Here is a 21,272-nt window from a genome sequence, read left to right on the forward strand (position 1 = left end):
ATATATATATATATATATATATATATATATATATATGTATAACTAAATGCTAGTCTTACCGTTAGTAGGCCTCATTCACAAAGCTGATCTATAAGGTGGGTATAAGGTTGCGACCTATAAAATGGCGCTTAATGGGTGTACACTCACACCCACCGCTTGCTTGATTGGTGGAGGGTCGTTAGCCGAACGGGTAGGATAGGGCAACCTCATCCTCTCATTAAAAGTATAATAAGAAATATAAAGTAACTACACATATTTTAAAATTTCCCAATCTTAGTTACCTTAGGAAAAGTGAATTGATGCAATCCCATGAAATTACACTTTGCACCTTGCTAAGAAGTTAGTGGAGCGTGTGTGGTTTACCGGCACACTAATTGGTTCTAAGCGAATGTGGCAAAGGGTGATTCATTGTATATCATAGTTCGATGGAGCGTGTGTGGTTTACCGGCACATCGAATAAGTGATCGTTACAATGAAGACACCATGTGAATTTGCATGGTTATTCACACCCGCTTTGTGATCCTCGGTATCCCAGTCACAAACAAGAGGGGCATATCGAGATTTAAACATGCCATTGAATAGTTTCAATAAATCTCATCCGAACCTAGGAATTCTCAAAAACCACTTAGGACTAATAGTTTAGGTTTTTGTGATGGAGAATTAGTGAATCGTCATTCACTCACCTTCAATTTATTTGCATGTTAGATTACGGCATCCCTTTTCTAATATGTAAATGTCATTGTTGGATCCTAGCCCTAATTTTTCTTATTGGGTGATAATTAGGGATTCATATTCTAATCTATCTTTGTCCTTTTCTAATTATAGATGTCGAACGCAAACAACGCTGTTGCTAGTTCTTTCACGTTGATGAGCCTTTGCCAAAAGGTCACTTTCGATGGAACGAACTTTAGCGAATGGATAAGATACATTCGCACCATTGCTCGCTATGAGGACAAGGAGTATGTCCTTGATGAGAAGCTCGAGAAAATCAACACCGAAATCGCTACTCCAGCCGAAATCACCGCCTTTAAAACTCATGAGCGAGATGCAACGAAGGTACATTGCATCATGATTGCTACCATGAACTCCGAATTCCAAAAGTCTTACGAGGACATGTACCCGTACGAGATGCACCAAGACTTATTGGAGAGGTACCACCAAAACGCGAGACAAGAGCAGTATGAGATTTTCACTAACATGATTTCCGCGAAGATGGGTCATGGAGAATCTCTTACCGTGCACTTGCAAAAGATGCAAAGGTATGTCGACCGCCTTCGCAAGTTAAATGTTGACTTCGGGGAAGACTTGGCGATCGACATGGTGCTTCACTCTTTGCCTCCAATGTACAACCAGTTCAGGATGACCTACCACATGAACAAAGAGGAGGTCACCCTAAGCAAACTCCAAGGTCTCTTGAGAGTCGCTGAGAGCAACTTCAAGGACAAGTCTGTTGCACCTACTCCCAATCCGCCCGCTGCTCCTGTCTTGGCTATTGGTCAAGGAAAGGGAAAGAAGAGGAAAGCTTCATCAAAGAACCATCGCAAGGTGAAGGCCCGAGATGGTGCCTCTTCTAGTGGGACCAAAATTGATCCCGCTAAGCCTTGTCCTAACCCGAAGGAGGCAGAGTGCCACCACTACCACAAGATAGGACATTGGAAGAGAAGCTGCCCAGAGTACCTGCAAGCAATCAAAGAAGGAAAGATCAAGCCATCTTTCGCAGGTATATACGCAATCAAATCTAACGATTCTAATCATGCTATTTCTTGGGTTCTTGATACCGGTTGTGGTTATCACATTTGTTCTAATGTGTAGGGACTAAGAAGAAGTAGGGATGTGGGGCAAGGAAGGATCAATCTAATCATGGGGAACAGAAGATCGTCGCCTGTAACCAAGATTGGAGTGTATTCTTTAGTGCTTAGGAATAGTTTGGTTTTAGATTTGAACAATTGTTGCTATTCGCCAGAAATGGAAAGAAACATCATTTCATTTCATGGTTTATATAGACAAGGATTTAGATTTTCTTTTAATAATGAGAATGGTTCTATTTTGGCTTATCTAAATGGCGTCTTTTACTTTGAAGCTATACCATGTAATGGAATATATGAAACTGTTATGATTGTTGATAACTTAGGAAATGATGTTTTGAATATTGATTCTTCCTCTAGTATGGATAAAGCATCCTTGTGGCATTGTCGTCTTGGACATGTCAACAAGAAACGCATAGCCCAACTCCAAAAGGATGGAGTGTTGGAATCATTCGACATTAGGGAAGATGACACATGCGAGTCTTGTTTACTTGGGAAGATGACTAAATCACCCTTCACGAGTACATGTGAAAGGGGTGAAGGTCTATTGGACCTAATACATACCGATGTATGTGGACCGTTTAGACCAACCACGAAGGATGGGAACCGCTTCTACGTGACTTTTACCGATGACTATAGTAGATATGGGTATATCTACTTAATCAAGCAAAAGTTAGAAACCTTTGAAAAGTTCAAAGAGTTCAAGAATGAAGTGGAGAATCAATTGGGCAGGAAAATCAAGATGCTTCGATCCGATCGAGGAGGAGAGTACCTAAGTCTTGAATTCCACGATTATCTCAAGGAGTGTGGAATAGTTTCGCAATTGACGCCTCCTAGGACACCACAGTTGAATGGTGTGGCAGAAAGGCGTAATCGAACCTTATTGGATATGGTTCGCTCTATGATGAGTCGTGCTTCACTACCTATCTCTTTTTGGGGGTATGCCTTAGAGACTGCCGCCCATATCCTTAACCGAGTCCCTACCAAGAAGGTTGCCAAAACACCTCACGAGATGTGGACAGGGAAAACTCCCTCGTTGGCACATATCAAGGTTTGGGGTTGCGAGGCTTTCGTAAGACGAGATACTCACGACAAGCTTGAACCTCGAAGTGAGCGATGTATTTTCATCGGCTACCCGCAGACATCTTTTGGATATCTCTATAGACCGAAGGACAATGTGGTCTTCATTGCGAGGAGAGGAGTTTTCCGAGAGCGAGAACTCATAAGCCAAGGAGACAGTGGGAGGCAAATCGAGCTTGAAGAGATTCAAGAGTCGATAGATGAAGGAACCTCTACCGCTGGCACTCAACCCAAGGAGGAAACTCCGGTTGAACCGATTGACGAATCCTTACCTCTTAGACGTTCCGATAGAGTTAGAGTTCTACCCCAGTTTTATGGTTTTCATATTACTACCGAAGGGGACACGTATATTAGTGATGGTACACTAATAAATCTTGATGAACCTAATAGCTATATGGAAGCCATGGCAGGCCCGGAGTCTGCGAAATGGAAAGAGGCAATGGATAGCGAGATCCAATCCATGTATGATAACCAAGTTTGGAATTTGGTTGATTATGTGCCCGGACGTAAGACCGTTGGGTGCAAATGGATCTTCAAGAAGAAAACCGACGTGGATGGAAACGTGCACACATATAAAGCACGATTGGTTGCGAAGGGATTTACTCAAACTCCTGGAGTTGACTATGATGAGACCTTCTCACCAGTTGCGAAGATTAAATCTATTAGAGTGATGCTAGCTATTGCCGCATTTCATGATTATGAGATTTGGCAAATGGATGTCAAGACCGCTTTCCTTAACGGGAAGTTGGCTGAGGATGTTTACATGGCTCAGCCCGAGGGGTTTGTGGATCCGAAGCATCCGAATAGAGTGTGTAAGCTTGAGAAGTCCATTTATGGACTTAAGCAAGCATCTCGCAGATGGAATCTTTGCTTCGATGAGAAAGTCAAAGAGTTTGGATTTGTACGAAGCGAAGACGAGTCTTGTGTATATGTCAAAGCCAGTGGGAGTATAGTAAGCTTCCTCGTTCTATATGTCGATGACATATTACTCATAGGAAACGACATCCCGACTCTGCAGGAGGTTAAGTCCTGGCTCGGGAAGTGCTTCGCTATGAAGGACCTCGGAGAGGCTTCTTACATTTTGGGAATAAGGATAGTAAGAGAAAGAAGTAAGAGACTAATTGGACTTAGTCAGAATACTTACTTAGAGAAGGTACTAAAACGTTTTAGTATGGAAAACTCAAAGAAGGGAGAACTACCGATACAAAGTAATGCCAAATTGAGTAAGACTCAAAGTCCGAGTACCGAAGCTGAGATAGCAGAAATGAGCCGAGTACCATACGCTTCCGCAGTTGGCTCAATCATGTACGCTATGACTTGTACTCGCCCTGATGTAGCCTTCGCTTTGAGCATGGTTAGCAGATATCAAGGGAATCCTGGCAAGGCACATTGGATTGCGGTGAAAAACATCCTTAAGTACCTTCGGAGGACGAAGGAATGGTTCTTAGTCATCGGAGGGAGTGATGACTTGAAGGTGCGAGGGTATAGTGACGCCAGCTTTCAGACCGACAGGGACAACTATCGTTCGCAGTCGGGCTGGGTCTTTACCCTAAATGGAGGAGCAGTGACATGGAAGAGTTCCAAGCAGGAAACCGTAGCTGATTCAACGTGCGAATCAGAGTACATTGCAGCGAGCGAAGCGTCGAAGGAGGCAATATGGCTAAAGAACTTCATCGGTGATCTTGGAGTTGTACCTGCTATAAATGAGCCAATGGAGATTTTATGTGATAACGAAGGCGCGGTTGCCTTGACCAAGGAACTGAGGGATCATGGTAGATCAAGACATATCGACAGAAAGTATCACTTCATTAGACATCGTGTAGAAGAAGGACAACTCGTAGTGAAGAGGATATCATCAGAGGATAACCCAGCAGATCCGCTTACGAAGGGACTGAGTAGGGTTAAGCACTTGCAGCATGCTAGGAGTATTGGGCTGAAGGATGATATTAGCATAGATTAGATAATATTAGAAACGTGTAATAGATAAATGTAATTGACATTTGATGATTAAATAAAGGAGTTTTATTTATGAGTAATGTTACTATCTTATGTTAATTGTTTAGCTATTGTTTCACTTTGCATGTTTTGACTTCCAGAATAATTGAGTTTATTAGGAATAATCGAATTGTTCAAATGGTCCACAATCGTTCATATGTTGAGAGTAGATATGAATGAAGATTTTCATGAATTGGTGTGTAGAATGTCTAAATGGTGTTAGACATAGCAAAAGATTGCTGCAACGTTCATGAGTGCTTATGAACTAGTTTTGAGCATTGGAATAAACCCGCGCTTGCTGGAATCACCTTATGGAATACGATATAAAAGGTGATCGCAAGACGATAATATCATAGTCTTAAAACCTAGATATATGGTTTATTATTTGTTAATTAATTGTACATTGATAATACGAAAACGCATCAGTAACTTGGTGTTATAAAACGTATTGTTGTGTATAGTTGATTAATGAATAAGTAAATGCATATAAGTCGAAGTTTATCTGTAACTTTTATCTAAGAAGGTAAAAGCGATATCTCGGCCGCTCGATGATTTGATTTGACTTATGTGTCGGGCCCGGTCAGAAGTGAATTGATGTGTTCGATTAAGTTCTATGTCAAATAAATCAGAGATCGAGAAACCTAAATGCTTGACTAACCATTCCATAGGATTGTCAGCATGATATCTAACAGAGGACTGTACGTTCCCTTATCTAAAGGACAAGATTGATTAGATCAAAGTTGACAGCGTCTTTGAGAGCTACGATTGCAAACCGAATTGTACTTGTATAGTTACTAGACTTATCCAAGTGGGAGACTGTTGGAATAGTGTCTAAGGCTGTAACTATATTAGTCAAGTATTTGATCCGGTTGTGCATAGTCCTTTTGGGTTGCCTTCACCATAGCAACTTGATAGGATGATTTAATAAGAGAGAGTAAATATTATTAATATATTATGGGAATAATATAATGAATAATATATTGTTATTTGATTAATATAAGTCATAGAATTAATTAGAATTAATTTGGTGACTTAAAGAGATTAATTAAATAAAGGGGTATAAACTGTCAATTGTTTGATAGTTAAACTTTGGACTGTAAATCCATTTGGATATGGTATGGACGAATTCTAAGAGATTTAGGATAGCTAAAATCGTCCATATGATTATCTTAGGAATGGATTTGGATAGCCTTAAGAGAAGATTATCTGATAGGGACTTATCTGTAATCCTTAAGGAGTCTACAAGTATAAATAGACCCTATGGCTGATGGAATTCGAAACTTAACCAAAAGTAAGGAACCTCTGGTCGAATTCCTCACCTCTCCTCTCTCCTAAATCATCTTCCTTGCTATTGGTGTTTGTAAGCCATTAGAGGAGTGACATTTGTGACTCTAGAAGCTCCAAGACCTCAAGATCAACAAGGAACTCAAAGGTATGATTCTAGATCTGTTTCAATGTTGTTATTTAACCTAATTAGTCATTAGAAGACTTGGATTCAAAGCATGTTTATTAGAAAGCCTAGATCCAAGCATTAGGGTTTTGCATGCGCACATAGGAAAGTTCTTATGGCTAAAACCCATCAAAAATCCGTCTGGGTAAAAAATCTTTACTAAATAAGAAACCATGTTGTTTGATTTTACATCTGACTGAATGTGTTGAGTGATGAAAAATGATCATTTTACCATGCTGCTCTATATAGTGATGGATGAAGTTGTTGAATAATTATAAAAACATACAGACTGTCATATAAAATGTAAATTACACGCAAATCATTTAAAAATTCAAATAAAAATTGTCATATAAAATTTAAATTAAACATAAATCATTTAATATCCAAATAATAACATAATGAAATTTAAAATAACATAAAATTTTAATGTAAAGTAGGTGAAAGTAGTTGATTCGCAATTTGATCACACAAAACATGCATATATTGAACGACTTCTGGACCCCATTATATGCATTGTATGTTTTTTTCTATCAATTCATCCACCTTGGACGTTCGGAGTAACCATAGTGTTCTCAATATCTGTAAACAAGTCATCTTGTATATTGTATTTCCTTATAAATTTATGGACCGCAACACAAGCAATGAATATGTCTCTTTGCACTGTAAAGGATAAGGAGTCATTTGTTTTAAGATTGAAAATCTCGCCTTTAATACACCATAAACACGTTCAAAAACGTTTCTAAGTTGTTCGTGAGCATTATTGAACCTTTCTTATATAGTTAAATGTATGCTTCTTCGAAAATCGGCTAACCAATACTTCGTATTGCGGTACAGAGCCATAAACATGCGAGTGTTTGTATATGCGACGTCACAAAGGTAATATTTATCTACAAAATGAGTGTGATGTATATTATATAAAAATTATAGATAATAAAAGTTATATAAAGATTACAAACCTGGTGAAGGAAATGGAAATCCAGAAGTCGGATTAAATGCAACTTCTTTCAAAACTCTCGAATCGTGTGTTATATCCTTCCATCCAGCCCAAATAAATGTGAATGTCATATCAAAATCACAAATTTTTATTACATTTTGAAAACAATCACCTTTTCCTTTGTCCCTATAACGGGTTTGTTGATCAATGGGTACAACCTCATGTACAAGAGTTCCATCTAATGCACATATTTCTTCGGAAAAAATCTCTTTTAACCGTCTATGACGTTTCAAGTTATGACTTGTTGGTATTATAATTTCTTTTTCAAAACACATCATTGCAGTTAGGACCTCATGAAAACATTGATGAATCATTTGTGTGGAGTGTTGAAATCTTTCCTTAATCGTGCAAGAACGTTCATTATGTCCTATAACATGTAAGAACATAGTCATCTTCTCTTCAATGCTTATTGTTTTACTAGCTTACAACCAATTTATTTGGGGTAAAATGGTTGCATAATAATACAAACACCTCTTGTGTAAGACGCATGATATCGTAACATTGTGTAGGGTCTATGTGCATCAAACCTTGCGTATACGCATACCCTCTTGAATCATTATCTCTTATTCTATGAATTTTGTTTAGCCTTCGCCAGTTTGACCTCAACCATTAAAACACAAGTAAATGAAAAGTTACAACTTCACCATCATAAACCATATTTGACCTGTTACAAATAATTACAAATAACATGTTAAAGTAAAAAAAAAATAATGCACCAAAAACTAGAAAATTACAAAAGTAATCTTTAATATCCAATAACATAACATCCAAAGTAACAAAAGTCATCTAACAAAAAAACTAGTAAAAATCATTCAAAGTAACATCCTAAAAGTGATCAAACATAGCATCCAAAAGTCATGCAACAAAAAACTAGTAAAAATCATTAAAGGTAACCAAACTTCCTACCCGCACCCATCACCCACGACTCACAACTAGTAAACGAAAGTCGTAACCAAACTTTCTGAACATCAACACTTTCACCGAATAGCAAAAGAGCGGTCTTATTTCTTTCATTTTTTTTCTCTCCATTCCATTTTCTTCGATTTATCCATTTATGCATTAACATCCCTATCCATTTCACTTTTTTCAATTCTTTCATTTTTTTTCCACCAATGACCTTGCAAGCTTGACAATATCCTCTTTAACTTCTAGTTCCCTTGCATCTCTTTTTTTCACCAACTCTTTTGTTTCCACCAACTTCATTATTTTTTAAATGCCTCGAAGATTCTTCACTTGCACTTACGTATTCTGTTGCGGTTTCCATTGGAACATCATCATCAAAATCATGGGCACTAAACTCTTCAACATGAAGAGGGAGTGTAGAAGATGGTTCCCGAATTTGAAAGTCGGTCGAGGTCAACTCTTCAAATAGTTAGGTGCAAAGATCAGAGAACAACATGGACTTAGATTTCAATAACTACACGAACTTGTTCAACTGGATACATTTTTTATAAATACTAGCATTTGCTATAAAAATAATCATATTAGTATTTGTTATAAAAATATTGCATTTCCCTCTTCCTTCCATTATTCATTGGTCAAATTAAATTTATTTTTTATAAGATCATATATACTGATAATTTTGTTTTTCAGTTTCACCCAAACAACATACTTTGATTTGTGGTAGTCAAAGTGGTTTCTTATTTGCTTCTGATCAACCTCTTTACCGTGTTCGTTTATCAAGTTATCACGTATTGTCTTCCATTCACTTGCTTTAAGCCCAAAACCCTCACGATCATTAATGGTTAGTTTGTGGATACATGCATCAAGAAAGATTTTGTCCCCACTCTCGTTCCAAACCAACATCCTAAGACATAAATATTTAAACTAATTTATCATAACTTTTATCAAACTCAAGAGTAGTTTTAAACATAAAATAATTTTCTACCAATGAAATCAACATCATTCTAAATAATAATAGCACAATTAAGGTCAACATTGCCAACATATACCCGAACAATTTCATAACATTTGGATTTTAATTTCATAACATTAGAACAAACAAGATTTCTGATTTCATAGCTTATAAACAAAAAAGATTTCTGATTTCATAGCTTATAAAAAAAACTGATTTATTATTTCATAGCTTATATACAAACAAGATTTTTGATTTCATAACTTATACACAACCAATTTCAGATTTTACTACATTAGAGCAAAGAATGATTCTGATTTCATAGCATTTAAACAAATAATTTCTGATTTCATAACATTAAAGCAAGACAAATTTTTGATTTCATAACCAATTTTAGATTTTATAACATTAGACCAAGAACAATTTTTTATCTTGTAACCAATTTCATATTTGTGATTTCATAAATCTTACACAGAAGGAGAATGAAGACATATTTCTGATTTCACAGAAAAAAACGAAGGATTTTGCTTACATGTCATGACGTCTTTCTTGCCGGAGGTCGGACTAAGGGAGGGCGGAGATCCGACTAAAGGAAGACGGCAACGATGGAGAGTTGTCAATGGAGTCGGCCAAGTTTTCTTGTTGGGTATCACTTTTACGTCACGATGGGAAGAAAGAAGGGAGAGGGTAGATACGTCATTTTTTTCCAATCAGTCTTATTTCGAATCTGATCGAGAAAGTGAGACGGGTTAGACATTCTGTTCGAGAAAGCTTTTATCAAACGCATGGTGTCTGACTGAGTCAGCCAAAATCACTGACCGATCTAGTCACACGGGTATCAAACGGCACCTAAGTCTTTTTATTAAATAATTTTACAAAAGTATTGACATTTTAATGAAGAGACACATGAGTTAAATATACAACCGACAAATTAGACTCATAATTGAATTGAAGTTCAAATCGCATCGCAGGTTGCATTTGCAGCCGCAGATCACTTCGCCCGCCCAAACTCCTCTTTCTTCTCCCCCAAACTAATTTGAAATCCACTTAAATCTCTCTGCAATCTAATCTTCGATCTACTCAATTCAGATGGCTGCCAACGCTGATTCTGCTCCGTCTCCTCTTTCTTCGGTGTGTAATCGTTACTCTGTGTTTGTTTTGCTTTAGCTCTATAGACCATCTTTGATGCTTTGCTTGTTAATCGACTTCAATGAATCTTTGTTTTTTGCAGAAGAAAGAGAACTTGACACCAGTTAATTCAAAGATTTCGGTACGTTCTACTATAATTTTTCATCTCGTTGTCTAATATTTATTACGAGTAACAAACCCTAATTTATGTTCCTGCTTTCAGGAATTGAGAGAATCGCGAGCAGAACTGTTAGATAGAATTCAAAATTTGAAGAATGTAAAGCTTTGATTTATGATTGATTGTTGGTTTATCCCCTTTTTCGTTCAAGCTATTAACTACGTAGTTCTGTGTTTTTTTCAACGCGTAGGATCTTCAAAGTTGGAGATCAAAATTAGATACTCAAGTTAAAAGCTACCGTGATGTAAGTATCTCTTGTATTATTATTATTTTTTTTTAATTTTTTTTGAAGTGTTCACTGCAAAGCTTATAATTCACTGAATCATTTACCTTTTTGAACATAATTCTTCAACTTTTATTTCATTTTTGTGAAAATGCCAAAGAAAACACTACAAGAATTGCATTTTTGTAAAAGATTAATTGATATAAAGTGAATGAAGCTTGTGTTGCAATTTGGAATTGTTTATACAGGAGCTTTCAGATCTGAAGAAAACATTGAATGTGGAAGTGGATCAGCTTCGATCTGTGAGGATTTTTTCAATGCCTTCCATTTTTAATTATGTATATATTTATATTATGGTTTATGCTACTAATTTATATCATGGTTTTATGGGATCTAGGAATTTCAAGAACTAAGAACAACTCTTCAACAGCAACAAGAAGATGTTACTGTTAGTTTACAGAACTTGGGTGTAAGTTTTTTTTTTTTTTTTCATTAAAGTGATATCTGGATAAATAATACTTAAAACGTATATTTATTTATATGTTCAAAAGAAACACTCATCATAAAAAGCTTCTTTGTGTACAGTTGCAGGATGTTTCAGGAGATGTTAAAGATACTGAAGGTTCAAAGGTGGAAGGAGATAACATATGAAACAAAGTTTGAATTAAGAGGCCATGGCATGTCCTTAATCGTCTTTTTACCCAATCATATTCATGTGTCAATTTTGTATTGCCTAAAGAACATGGTATTATCATCATCATCATCATCTATTCATGATTAATCCAAACATCTACCATTTTATTAATGGATCTTGCAATGATTAGTGATTAGTTATTATTTCTATTTGGAGGAGTTTATTATTTTGTTTATTTATTATTTACAAGAATGCATTTTGTTCACAAGCTCGAGAACAATTGGTATTTTAGAAAAGAGAAATCAAATATCGTCCTATTTTTTGTTCTTACACACTTAAGATTGTGACACTTTGCATATTTATGTTGTTTAATATAAGTAGCCTTACTAATTACTACAATGTTCATTAACCTTTATAACACATAACATAAAGTGTAAGTTTTTTTATAAACGATAAATTCTATGAAATCAACTAGGTTTCACAAAAATTCGATTGACATTGAATATTTTTTTGTTTCAAATTGGATATTTTGTTTTTTGTTAATTTGTTATAATTCTCACTGACCGGTCAACCAGGTTGCCAACAGATGTGACATACAAATGTGATATGCTGATGTGCCAATTTTGATGATGTGATACCGTGACACCAAAATATGTAAAAATTGGAAAAAAAAAATTCTAAAATATAATGATTTTTTGAAGTTTTTAAAATATAGTGATTTTTTGGATATTTATCTAAAATATAGTGATTTTTGTGAAATTTTCATGTATGGTCATATTTATAAACTAATTATGTTCCCATTAACTTTGTTTTATTTAACATCTTAAAAAAACAATAAATAGTATAACTCAATGTCATGTTAGAGTAAATATTTGATTGTTAATATAAACATTTTAAAATTTCAACTAATAATATGTATAAATAGTTTTAATGACTAAGTTAAAAGATTTGAATAGTTGATTAATCGTCAATAACAATATCCCTTTTGTAAATGATAATACTTTTTTAACTTCAATATAGCATTGTGATATATATAGTTGAAGGCAGCATTTTCTTACTCTACCAATCCTAAATCTACAATGATTAGGAATCAAGAAAACACATGAGATTAGGCTTGACAATCGGGTTGGGTTTGGATTGACGGGTCACGGGTTGACGGTTAAAAAGACATAAACTCAACCCAACTCATATAATATATGGGTTGGTGGGTTGGAAACTTCAACCCAACCCAATTCATATAACCCGTTTAGGTATATATTTGTTCACGGGTTTAAAAGTTAATGGGTCAAATCCAACCCATATAACCCGTTTAATAAATAAGCAACACACTTTCAAAAATGAGGATTTTTTAACATAAAGTCATAGAGTGATTAAACAAATTAATATAAAAAAATGTTTTCAACATAAAATGATAGTCATTAACATCCAAATAAAATAGAAAAATAAAAACATTCATACAAAGTGGTAGTATTCTTCGTTCATGACTTGTGAGTATCTAAAAATGAAAACATGTTTTTTTCTTTTTTTATTAGGGCGCCGCAAACACAGACTAGACACATACGTATACGGAAGGAATACAATAAGACGAAATATTATAAATACGGAAGGAAATCAGATTTCATTAATAATTAAATATATCTATTTTTTTTAAATGTTATATATATATATATATATATATATATATATATATATATATATATATATATATATATATATATATATATATATATATATATATGGTTTATCCGCGAACCCAAACAGGTAACCTAACCCAACCTACAAAATAAATGGGTTGGCGGGTTGGCATGTCAAAAATCTCAACCTAGACCCGTCTTTTTTTGGGTTGGGTCAGTGTCGAGTTACGAGTTAGGTCAAGAATTTCCAGTCCTACATTGAATTCTTATAGGTAAAAAAATTCATCCTTTTTTTCATTAACTTCTTTGAATATAAGAAATAGACTTTAAATATTTAACCCTCTATACTCCGTCATTTAAAGATTCTGAAGATTTCAGAAGAGACTTTGCAAATGAATTTATCTTTTTAGGTTTCAAGTTCACGTTTGATGCAATCTACAGAATATAACTATCCACAAGCTTTGAAATATTCTTTAATGATTTTAAATCACTACCCATTTCTTCAAAAGTTATATGTAACGCCCCATTCCTGGTATGTTACTTCCGTGGCTTTTATTTAGAAGTTTTCGAGAGGGACTCGGCGAGTCTATGGCCCGACTCGTCGAGTAGAGACGAGATTTCGAGCACGTGTTAGTCGGCGACTCGGCGAGTCCATATTCGAGACTCGGCGAGTCTGCCTGCCAGGTAGAAACCCTAAATCCCCGGGTTTGCACCCTATTTAAACCACCTTATGAGCCCCAAACTCGTTCCCTTCACCCTCAGAGCATCATTTAGCAAACCCTAATCATTCCCTTGAGTAATTGAGCATTTCTTGTGTGAATCTTGAAGTTTTGAAGAAAAGAAGGAGGCTAGATCCAAAGGAGACGAAGAAGATCCAAGGTCTTGCACCCATTTCAGAGTTTATTGAGGTATCAGCCGATTCCCTTCTGTTTCTATGATTTATTTCTCTTTCACAAGCATATTTAGCCTCTTTTAGTCATTTCTTAGCTTGTTCTTAGTAGAGAGATCACATTAGATTTATTAGCCTTCGTATCTAGCCATGCTTCAGTTCCAAAATCGTAGATCTATCACCTTTATAGAGCCATTTTGCATGATAGCCCTAGATCTACTCTTCTAAGTGCCTTTTTAGCCTTTATATCCCTTTTCATGCGTATGTACACGTAAAGTTGGAAACTTTACGTGGTAAATCAGCCTTAGAAACTTAGATCTATAAATTGTATGCGGTGGTTTTGATCAGAATCGAGTTTTTAGGATCTGCATGCATGTGACTCGGCGAGTCGTTCTTCGGACTCGGCGAGTCAGGCCGCGAGTCCCCGATCTTTACCCTTTGAGTGATTCCGAGTGGAGGCCAGTGAGCAGTAGGATGGACTCAATGAGTCGGAGGTTAGACTCAGTAATGGAGGGACTCGACGAGTTGTTCATACAACTCGGCGAGTCCAAGACAATCTTCTTAGATCGAAGAACAACTCATCGAGTTGTTCATATGACTCGATGAGCCAGATGCAGATTGCCTGAGCTTTTGAATCAAGAGGGTACTCGTCGAGTCGATGCCATGCTCGACGAGTAGCCATGAGTAAGGTTGAGAAGTGAGACTAGGGACTCGGCGAGTTGGCGGCCCAACTCGGCGAGTCAGGTTAACTGTAGGTTGACTTTGACCGGGAGAGTTGACTTTGACTAGGGGTAAAAGAGTCATTTACCCAATGCAGTGATTAGCATCTGATTGAGTGTGTTTATGGATTTGTAGCCGGGGAAATACCGGAGCTACAGCAGTTAGCTTCCAGAGCCATACACACAGCAGCCAGTTCACGAGGTGAGTTTCCTTCCAGTAGGAACGAGTCTAAGGCCACAACGCCGGCCCGTTCAGTCAGCAGTAATTTCTGGACTTCGGTCCAATGCAGTAGTTAGTATGTTTGACGCCTCCGTGGCTCAGACAGGATTTATGTGTTTATGCTATTTGATATGTTATGCTATGCTGTGTTCAGTTAGTCCGGACTTCGGTCTGATGCAGGGGACGGGGTCCCAGTCAGTTTTGGACTTCGGTCCGATGTAGGGGACGGGGTCCCAGTCAGTTTCGGACTTCGGTCCGATGTAGGGGACGGGGTCCCAGTCAGTTTTCGAACTTCGGTCCGATGCAGGGGACGGGGTCCCAGATAATTAGTCCGGACTTCGGTCCGATGCAGGGGACGGGGTCCCAGTCAGTGGGCAATGCCCAATATGTGCTTTATATGTATTGTATGGTATGTGGTAGTTTGGGGGAGCTCACTAAGCTTCGTGCTTACAGTTTCAGTTTTGGTTTCAGGTACTTCCGCAAGCAAAGGGAAGAGCTCGGGATGATGGCATCGCACACACCACAGCTTCAGTTTTTGTCCTGGGAGTTGATTCGGTTTCTTGATATGTTGGATACAGTTGTGATACAGTTCTTCTCACAGTATTTTATTATGGTTTTCGAAGCACGCAACATATGGTTTTATTATGCAATGCTCTGTTTCATGGTTTTTTGTTATAATAAAAATTGAAATTTTTGGGTCGTATTTTTGAGTTGTTTCATTATAAAAAATCTTCAAAGTTATAAAGATTCGATCATTATTTCAAAAGAGTGTATTATATAATATATCAAAATCAATATTAATAATGTGCCTTCTAGCCACACTGGAAAAACTAAAGATACTAAGGACGAACCTCTCTAGGAGAGTTGACAGCCTGTCGGCCCTTCTGCCCTGTCATGGTTCAGTGGCCAACCTGGAACATGCGCATGCAAGTAGTCATGTGAAAAAGGAGCACTTGCGAACTTTAGTGATGGAGCACACACTGCTATCATTGCTAAGCCAATCCACGACTTAGGCAGAAGATAAATGTACGATATACCAATTAGTGTCATTGTCCCGATCTGGGCCTAACACCCATGTCTCCCCAAGCGGGATCTGTGCCAAGAGCCTCACTATAAAATGAAACATGCCTCTAACGATAAAGGGATCGATATCTGACTCTCCCCACTTTATAATCACTCACATGCTCATTTCTCCTAGAGATTAACTTGACCGTCAAAACGTTCTCCCGTGACACACCCCCGGAGCACGCCCGACGACATGTTTCCTTTCCTGTGATATAGATCTTCATCAAGGCTGACCGACGATACATACTACGGAGATCCACTTCACATCAAGTATAAATAAGGATAACGATTTATTAAACAAAAATATTTTTCAAACTAAATATTTATTGATTTTTTAAAGTTGTTTAACAAAAACAATTAACTTAAAACAAAATTAATTTATCAACATGACTATCCATAAAAACTTCACAAAAATCACTATATTTTGAATAAATATCACAAAAGTTACTATATATTTGGATACTTAGTTTGGATAACTATCACAAAGTCACAACATTTTAGACTTTTATTTATTTATTTTATTTTTCACACCTAAAAATACAATGTCACCAAATAGTTTACTAATGCGTCATCATGTTATGTCGGCATATCACATCAATTGGCAGCCTAGTTAATGGGGTAAATTTTCAGAATTATAACAAATTTGTAAAATAATGCATAATTTGAGAGAAAAAAATATCAAAATCAAATTGTTGTAAAAATTTAATGACTTTTGAGAAATTTATCATTTTATAAACTATTGTCAACTTCAAAATAGACTGTTTTCTGTAACATCCCAAACTTCAGAAATATAATTTAAGGGCTTAAAGTGTAAATTGAGGAAGCTACTCAATTAGTAGGTTCGATTACTTGCCGAGTCGGAGCGGGTTCTGGTCGCGAGTTAAGTGACCAACTCGCCAAGTCAGCGACTGGACTCGACGAGTTGGTGCTGGGAAGAGAAAACCCTAATCTTAGGGTTTGCACCCTATTTAAAGGACCTTAAGTCCTCACCTCAGCCTCCTTGTTACCCCTTGAGAGTCAGAAAATCCTAAAATCGTGTGTGAGCCTTTGGAGTGAGCTTGGAAGCTTTGGAAGGAGATTCTAGCAAAGGAGGCTTGTAGATCAAGTGCATAGCATCAAGGGACTCGTATAGATCCAGAATCTACTTTAGTTTGGGCACATTTTTTAGGTAACAAATTGTTACCTTGATCCCTTCCTTTCTAGATCAACTTATGGATGAATTTGGGTCCATTTTAGTTTGTTTAAGATCCATTTCAGATTATGGGTCTAGATCCGAGGTTGCAACTTCAGATCTAGACTTGCCTTGGTCCAGGAAATCATAAAGCATCAACCCTTGGTTTGGTTGTGAAGCAATCTTGCCTTAAACCCTAGCCCTAGCTTGTTTTGGGCTAATAGCACCTTGTACTCACGTAAAGTTGGCAGCTTTACGTGAGAGTCATGCCCTAGGAGGATGGATCTACAGTATGGAGCCTCTGTATGGCTCAAAAAGTGATTGTTTGGATGAAGGATTGAAGAGACTCGACGATTCGCATGGGTTGACTCGGCGAGTCATATGATGATGGGCATGGACTCGACGAGTTGGATGAACAACTCGGTGAGTCTGATGAAGATTTCCGTGGACTCGAAGAGTCTGTTCTTGGACTCGGCGAGTCACAGCGCAAAACCCCCCAACCTCTTCTGGTTAAGACTCGGATCAGTGAGTTGAGTGGTGACTCAGTGAGTTGGACATGACAGGACTCGGAGATTGATGGACTCGACGAGTCATGGGGTGACTCGGCGAGTCGAGTCGTGATATGAGAGTCTTCTGAGTTTAAGAACTCAGCGAGTCAATGGGTTGACTCGGCGAGTAGGGTCAATCAGGAAGGTTGACTTTGGCCAGGACTTTGACTTTGACCCGTTTGACCTTCAAAGGTATTATGGTAATTTGGATATTTATGTCAATGGATCATTGATGGCTATAGGTGTTGGAGTCTGGGGCATTGCTTCGGGATTATGCTTTCGTGGTTCGGTTTGGCAGTTTCAAGGTGAGTTATCCTCACTATACCCAAGGGTCTAAGGCACCAAGGCCGACCCTTTGATTCGTTATTTGAGATAGTTACTGCTGTGATGTGTTAGTTGACATTCTAGTAGAAAGGATGATTATGTGTTAGCATTGTTGGTTAGATCGGTATCCTGGTAGATTGGATGTGGCTATGCTTAGCGACCTGTAGTTGGTCTGACAGTCTGTATGCTGGTAGGAGATTACTTGTTATATGTGCGCATGTTTGAGCAGTAGTAGAGGGTATTCCATCCCGGTAGGATGATAGGGCCCTAGTATGTTGTTTCTGCAGACTGTTATGTGATTATCTGATAGGTGCACATGTTTATTAGTGTGTGGGCATTCCAACCCGATGGTTGTGGGCCAGGAGTACTCCATCCATATAGGATGATTGGACTCATAGTAGGTAGGGCATTCCAACCCGATGGTTGTGGGCCAGGAGTATTCTATCCCGGTAGGATGATTGGACTCATAGTAGGTTGACATTCCAACCCGATGGTTGAGGGCTTGGGGTATTCCATCCTGAGGGATGATTGGACCCATAGTAGTTGTTGTTGTATGTGTAGGTGTCTGGGCATTCCAACCCGATGGTTGTGGGCCGAGAGTATTCCATCCTGGTAGGATGATTGAACTTATAGTATGTTGGCATTCCAACCCGAAGGTTGAGGGCAAGGGGTATTCCAACCGGATGGTTGATTGGGCCCATAGTATGTTATTCATTGATGTATGTGTATGGGTATTTTGGGGGAACTCATTAAGCTTTCGAACTTACAATTTTCGGTTTATTGTTTCAAGTACATCAGGAGATCGTGGCAAGGCAAAGTCGTGATCGTACCACTCCTCATATTTCATGATTTTGTGATGTGGTTTTGGGGATACTCTGATGTTTAAATTATTCTGAAAACAAGTTGTAATAACTTAATGATTTTTGAATGGATGAAAATGTTTTAAATTGACGTAAATTTTATGGGTGTTACATTTTCTCTTAGTCCTATATGGGTAAAGTTTAACCAAATAAACCATGTTTAATGATTTTATATTTATTTTTTCAACCAACAATTTCTATAATATTTTATCAATTTTAACACTAAAATAGCTTGATAGAATATTTATAACAAATAAGTAAATAGTTGGTGCCTTATAACATTACGCCCAAACTTTTTGAATTAGCTCATTAAGTCATTCTGCCATGCTATGTAAAAAGGAAATAATCATGTATAACTGTCAAGTTTATGTGTTTAACCAATAAAAATTAAGTCATTGATTATCAACTCAATTAAGTAGAGATGAAACTACTGGTAGAAAGGAAATCTAGATATTACAAAGTTTGACCAAAAAAAATGACAAGTAATATGGTTGAAACATGATTCACTTGGCTTTCAATCAATTTCAGAATTATTTCTCACATGTGAATCAAACCACGGATAATTAGATTTAAAGCAATTGTGCTTCATATTTCTCTTTTAACAAACAATATGTAAATTGCTACTTTTATGATATCTAGTTGCAACTTCAAAATGAATCCCAACTTGTTCTACATGCAAAGGGGAAACACAACACATATGCAGATATGCTCAATAAAAGTAACCCAAAACTTGACCCCCAACATTCTGTCGAATTGCTTCTTCATGATCCAATACACCATTTGGAGTCGTTATCACCACATACCCCCACTGCATCAAAAACAATTTCATCAAGAAGAAGAAGTTTAAAAATGGAATATGTATTCACTTCAAGAGTTATAAATGACATAAGAAGAAGTTATGAACAGCAAACCTGCTGTGTTGGAAGTGTACGCAGTCTGTAATTCTCTATTTCATGAGCTTTGATGTCTTGTCTGTATGTAATTGCTCGACAATCTTTAATCCTACCCAGTAGTTCAACCTTTATTTTTCCTACTCTATGAGGATCATACACTTCGAAATTCTTGACATACCCTGTGATTAAAAGTAGTGAAATATGTTTATAAAAAAGCTGATTACAAAAAGATTCAGAATCATGTTTATGAACATATTTGATGACATGAAATAACTGCGAGATTGAGTTAAGTTAGCTTATGTTTCACAACGAGCAGTGTTCAATCTACATATTGATTTGCTCTTTTGAGCCAAATAGTCAGAATTAAGAAATGAGAAGATCGCTTAAGAAGAAGAAGAAGAAGAATCTAATCGAAACTAGTCCTATTATGGTGAAACTGATAAGAATTGAAAATGCATATACGAACTGACTCAGAGAAGAATCTGAAAGCCTAATTGCAAGTCAAACGTAATCTAGTTCACCTTGAACATGAACATAAGCACTGGATTACATGGTTGAAATTCTGATTCCACATCCAACAACTCACACTGGATTTGAAATGACAAGATGAGGAAGTGTACCTCGTTGTTTCATGATGGTGAGAAAAGAAGAGATGACATTGGAGATGGGTTGAAGCTGAGCGGATGCAAAACCTCTCTTCTCGGCATTAACCATCGTCCTCAAAGCGTCGTTCAGTATCCTCCTCCCCATTTCGATTTCGTCAAGCTCCGTCTGCTCGGCCGATGCAGTGACTGCTGAACCCTAGGAAAAAAACCCGCTCCAAAGATATGGACATTGGGCCTTATTTCGGCACCCGACTGGTTTCTCCTCTATTTTTTTTTGAGGTGGTTTTGGAATTTTATTTTTTTTGCATTGGGCCACAAAAGTTTGGCCCAATGGTTTTTAGTTTTAGGCCTATATATAGTAAATTGAATCTATAAGCACTAAAACGTTCTCTGTATTTGATGAATCGAAATGTGGTTTTCGATTGAATTGTCATCCAATAAAGAAGTATAATTACGCAAAGAAGAAAGTGATGCGGGTGTATGTTTTCGTTTTAGTTGTCATCCAACCAATAAATGTTATTTTATCAAGGAAAAGAACCATGAGGTGTTGTCGGCTAATGTGAAAGGTCACGTAGGTGTTGCGGGGAACAGAAAATGGTATGTAAGTCTTTGTTCGATAGCAACTTGGGTGAAAATGTGTCAAAGATTATTTTTTATTTTTTATGCAAGTTGCTATGTCCAAGAAATAACTACCATTTCATGGTCATAAAAGTATCATCAAAATGTTTTTACATGTTACATCCACGAACTTAACAAAACATCGAAACGTGTCATGATATTGGATGTAGTGGTCATAAAAGTATCATCAAAATCATATAAAAAAATACCTAGTAAAAAATCTTACTAAATATTGAGAAAACCAAAATGACTAATCGATCTTCTTACGAGATCCTTGGTAAACCATTGTCAGTCGATCGATCATGAAACACTTCACTGCCATTGTCATGTTGGGTATTGTTGATTAGAACAATTAATAATCAACATAAACAAAAAGATTAGTTT

General features: G+C 37.0%; 2 protein-coding genes across 2 annotated transcripts; one reads left to right on the top strand and one right to left on the bottom strand.

Annotated features, from left to right (window-relative positions):
- Nucleotides 1-10,114: 10,114 nt before the first annotated feature.
- LOC111900038 (uncharacterized) lies at nt 10,115-11,551 on the top strand. The gene is made up of 7 exons (XM_023895916.2): nt 10,115-10,310; nt 10,411-10,449; nt 10,531-10,584; nt 10,676-10,729; nt 10,957-11,010; nt 11,106-11,177; nt 11,294-11,551. The coding sequence occupies exons 1-7, from the start codon at nt 10,269-10,271 to the stop codon at nt 11,357-11,359; spliced, it is 381 nt and encodes a 126-aa protein (XP_023751684.1). The 5' UTR covers nt 10,115-10,268; the 3' UTR covers nt 11,360-11,551.
- Nucleotides 11,552-19,316: 7,765 nt separating this feature from the next.
- LOC111900012 (40S ribosomal protein S15a-5) lies at nt 19,317-20,471 on the bottom strand. The gene is made up of 3 exons (XM_023895894.3): nt 20,286-20,471; nt 19,684-19,844; nt 19,317-19,580 (listed from the first exon to the last, which is right to left on the bottom strand). Exons 1-3 carry the CDS (start codon nt 20,413-20,415, stop codon nt 19,482-19,484), a joined length of 390 nt encoding a protein of 129 aa, XP_023751662.1. The 5' UTR covers nt 20,416-20,471; the 3' UTR covers nt 19,317-19,481.
- Between the last annotated feature and the right edge of the window lie 801 nt (nt 20,472-21,272).

Source organism: Lactuca sativa, chromosome 6, assembly GCF_002870075.4.
Source record: "Lactuca sativa cultivar Salinas chromosome 6, Lsat_Salinas_v11, whole genome shotgun sequence".
NCBI lineage: Eukaryota > Viridiplantae > Streptophyta > Magnoliopsida > Asterales > Asteraceae > Lactuca > Lactuca sativa.